This window comes from Pollicipes pollicipes, unplaced genomic scaffold, assembly GCF_011947565.3.
Source record: "Pollicipes pollicipes isolate AB1234 unplaced genomic scaffold, Ppol_2.1 Scaffold_7262;HRSCAF=8765_pilon_pilon_pilon, whole genome shotgun sequence".
NCBI classification, from domain to species: domain Eukaryota; kingdom Metazoa; phylum Arthropoda; class Thecostraca; order Pollicipedomorpha; family Pollicipedidae; genus Pollicipes; species Pollicipes pollicipes.
In genome coordinates this window covers 24,367,755-24,371,966 of record NW_023597055.1, presented here as the reverse complement: position 1 = coordinate 24,371,966, position 4,212 = coordinate 24,367,755, and the positions used below count along the sequence as shown (strand labels likewise).

Sequence of the window (4,212 nt, the reverse complement as noted above, 5' to 3'; positions counted from 1 at the left end):
CTCATGATACGTAGCAGCGTCTAGCAGCCAAGGAAACCTCTTTGATGAACTCGTAGACCCCCTCTGGCCGTGCAGTCGGGACTTCCTGGTCGCCAGGGGTACACGGATATTTCAGGACCCTTACAACTACTTAAACCTCTGTTGCCCTTCAAACTATGGACACTAAGGGAACTGGAAAAACTACTAGGATACCCTGGTCGCTCAGGGGTCGCATTCACCGCTCAGGTAACTCCAGTAGCGCACGCAGGAAACGTACAGGGGCCCTTCCCCGCCCCATCCCGCCCAAGGGCTCCGGGGACAGACAATCAAAGACCCGATTCGTGGCTCTGAAGGGCCCGAAGGACTCGGTGGAGATCGTATTAGGAATCCCGGCCCTGCGGCTCGGATCCCGCATGACCGGTATTATTTGCGCGTAAGCGGTCTTACAAAAACTGATGTATGTAGGTATAAGATCCATGTAAGAACAAGCACGAGATAAATTACGTAAGTTGTTCAGTGCGTTAGCGAGGAACACTGTTCACATAAGTAAGGACAATAGTAGTATTAGCCTTGAATTGCCTTATGTGAATATATAGCCTTGAGTCATCGGCAGTGCATTCAAAATTCACTGTCGATGATCCTACTCGATTTTTCAGGGTTATTTTTTGAAACAGCAAGCCACAGTTTTTACAAGACACCAACATTCAGGGGATTAAACAAAGAGCGATTGTCAGCCATAACAACGATACAGTGCTTATCTAAGAATTAGAATGTGCGAACATACGTGTACATGCAAACGCAGTTAAGCAAATGGGCATCACGCATCACGCTTCATTCAAACAAGCAAGCAAGTTGAAGTAAACAGGCATCACACATCGCCCATCAATTGTACATGCAAGCGATTTCCAACTGAACAGGCATCGCACATCACGCGTCAGGCTTCACTTACACATGTAACGATTTTAAGCTAGCACACATCACACATAAAGACACGCATCACACTCGCATAATCGGCCATGATGAGCCCCATCGGTTAAGATTTGGTCGCCGACTTTTTATAAAATTGTATTCACTTAGTTTCCTGAGTGGTCCTGTGCCCTGCAGGTGACTACAGAGCACATCCATCTACAGATCACGGAACCACCCAGACAGGAAAATAAGTGAATGCATTTTTTTTCGGCACCACCTGCAATGGTAAAAGAACGCAGCTAAAAAACCAATACACGTGGGCCACATATTCCAGATGAAGCTCAAACTTTACCCTGATATCGTCCACACAGCGTCAGGGATGTCAAAAACAATACCACTGTCCAGTCAATGGCGTCATGGGCTAATCCAAGTTTAACTATGCCCGATTGCTGTCTAGGTCACTCATGATATCTTTTAACTTAAGTGGTTAGTAACGGGGGCATTTTACATCGCTTTTCTCCTAACCGTTAATTGAATGCACAAAATATTCGCAAAAGCTATATTGCCCTGGGGTGGATCCAGGATTTCATCAAGGGGGGGCACACAACCTTGTGGGCGCCCTAAAGACTTGGGCCAACTCCAAAAAATCCCTGCATTACGGCTTTTAGATTCTAAGGTTCTAAGTAGATCACTTTTTATACGTGAGCCCGCCTAACTGTGCGCCGCCCTAAAAAGTCGTGTACGTATGAACATACATCGAGCATGCTCATTTTTTCCAGATCATGGTGAATCCTGTGATTTTAGGGACAAGTATTTCAAAAAAAGAGGAATAGTCTAACGTTTGCCGCTAATTACACAAAATTAAGCACGAAATTGAGTCCTGGCTTATTTACAGCTAGCCGGCTGGTTGATGTGATTAGCTGATGGCTGATGACAAATGCAGAGTTTTACTTAAGCTGTTATGAATTAATACAAAATAGTCTAGCACTCATATTGCATTAAAAAATGTGATGTACGGGTAAAACTAGGTGTCACAACTTGACAAGCATCAAAATGAAACGATACGACGTTGGCGGCACGCAAATTTATGGTCGACAATGGCGCGTAAACATTCATCGGCGCACTACCAACTGTTGCGCTAAGGCTAAGACACCAAGACCAGCGTCGTGGGCCCCTGAACGATCGGCATTGCCCCGGCCAGCTGACATATGGGGCCCCAACCAGAGCATGGGACCTCTGAGCAAAGGGAACGTTTCTGAGGCCAGTGTACACAAATAAATGCTCAACAGATCAAAAGTGCCCGGACAGATGAACAGAGAGGGTCCCAATAGGTACGAAGAGTCCTGCTCTAATGAGATCAAGAAATAGCCCTAGATTAATGTGCAGGGCCCCTGGACATCAAGTGACTAGGTGCTTTACCTTTTATGGGCCCCAACAACAGGACAACGCCCTCCGAGCAAGTGGAGAGAACCGGAGACGAATATTTAAGGGCTCTGAATAACTGAGTGTACCCCACATTTGGTGTACCCCAAGAAAAGCGTATAGAGGCTTTTGGGCAAATGGGAAGAATATGTGGACGGTCCCTGATCGATCAAGAGTACCCAGGCATGTCATCAAATAGTGCCCCAACAGCATAGGCGTAGGGAAGTTTCAAAAAGTGTGGGGGGGGGGGCAATCTCAAGGTGTACTTCAGAAACTTTTCGGGAAGCAAGCCCGATGACCGGGGGGGGGGGGGGGCTAGAGATGGAGTTTGCTATCGCTCTTTATTCAAATGTCATGGCTGCTCTGCTAGATATACATCTAAAGCTGTTTCTTACTGGTGCACAATCTTGCCCATTGAACTCATTTATGTCATTCGGCAAATAAGGCTATCCAGCTCCCCATAAATATTCCTCCATTTTAACGTTGCCTTTTCTGGGGAGGCGAAACTCCACGAGCGGATTTTTTTTTGTCATTTTGGGTCGTTTATGAGGCATCTGCCTCCACAGGGTAGATGCCAAAATACGGCATGGACATAGGCTGGTGAGAATTTCGAAAGCGATTCGATGGCTCACGCACCGGCATATTTTTCATACGCTTTGGTTTCTCTTGCTTCTCTTCAAAAGATAAGACTTGTCGCAGTATTTTCGGAGGAGACAAATTCGAAACCTTGAAATTGCCAAAAACAATGTGACAAAACCGTGAAACTGGAGATTCTCTTTTAAAAACCAAGGCACGTAATGAAGGCCCCTCTGTCATATGTTTCTTATTTGTGCCCTAATCCCGTCCGTCGTCGACGGCCACTGGCCTGGCCCGACTGTCTCCCGCATGACCGACAATAATTTTTGTTGTCGGTTCTTTTGTCATTAAGGACATCGTGAAGGTAAATTAGATTGATACGTCTGATCCAAATTTGAAGATGAAAATTTGATTGCAGATCGAGTGAACTGATCGCATGGCTGCTTTTTTACATATTTCTGGATCAGTATCACTACTAATTGTGCAAAACATTTGTTGGACACCTGCAACAGCACCTTTTTCCAAATTATCTTCTCTCACATCACACCACAGCAGAAAAATAGCCTCCGGGAAGCTGGCTACCTTAGGTATGAATTGGCCCACGGACATTTCTTTACCCATCAGTCAACGCATACAGTTTTCTAAACCGATAGCATTCAGAAGCTTTGTCAGAATTTTTATCTCGGTTCTTCTGACATTTAGGACATCGCAAAGGTAAATTAGATCGATATGTCTGATGAAAATTTGAGGATGAAAATTTGATTGCAGATCGAGTGGTCAACAATGTGTATTAACATGGCAAAGCCTTGCTCGTCTGGAAGTGTTTACTTTTCAGTCAGAATCGATTAATGAAACAATGTATGTGACGTGGTTTTTTAACATGCGCAGCCGCAAATCTCAATAAAAACCTCCATACCAGGCGTTGCAGTCTCCACAGTCCGCGGAGCGTTCGCCCGGTGGCCAACTTTAGCCTTGGTCTACCGGTGTGCGAAAATGATGATGCTTCTGAAATAATAGGCTTTAAACACATTAACCTATCAGTAATACAAGTAATGTGACGTAATGTTGAGCATGCTCACCCGAAAATCTTAGAAACAAAGGCCTCGACCCCAGGCGTTGCAGTCTCCGAAGGCCGCGCATCGCGGTCCAGCAGCTAATACTGAGCCGTGGCCAACGTGTGGACGAAAATGATCATGCTTCTGAACGCAATATCTTTGAGCCCTTCATCACATCAAATTTTACATTAGAGGGCAGTCTGGGCTCATATTCCACGTGTGATTTTTAGACTGATCATAACGACGGATTGGTCCTTAAAGTACTGCGCAG

General features: G+C 45.4%; 1 protein-coding gene across 1 annotated transcript in view; it reads left to right on the top strand.

Annotated features, from left to right (window-relative positions):
- The first annotated feature begins 1,985 nt into the window (after positions 1-1,985).
- Positions 1,986-4,212, top strand: part of LOC119113622 (ankyrin repeat and fibronectin type-III domain-containing protein 1-like) — a 22,478-nt gene continuing 20,251 nt past the window's right edge. Inside the window, exon 1 of the mRNA XM_037237910.1 lies at positions 1,986-1,992. Coding sequence (XP_037093805.1) covers positions 1,986-1,992 — 7 coding nt within the window. The remainder of the gene's footprint in view (positions 1,993-4,212) is intronic.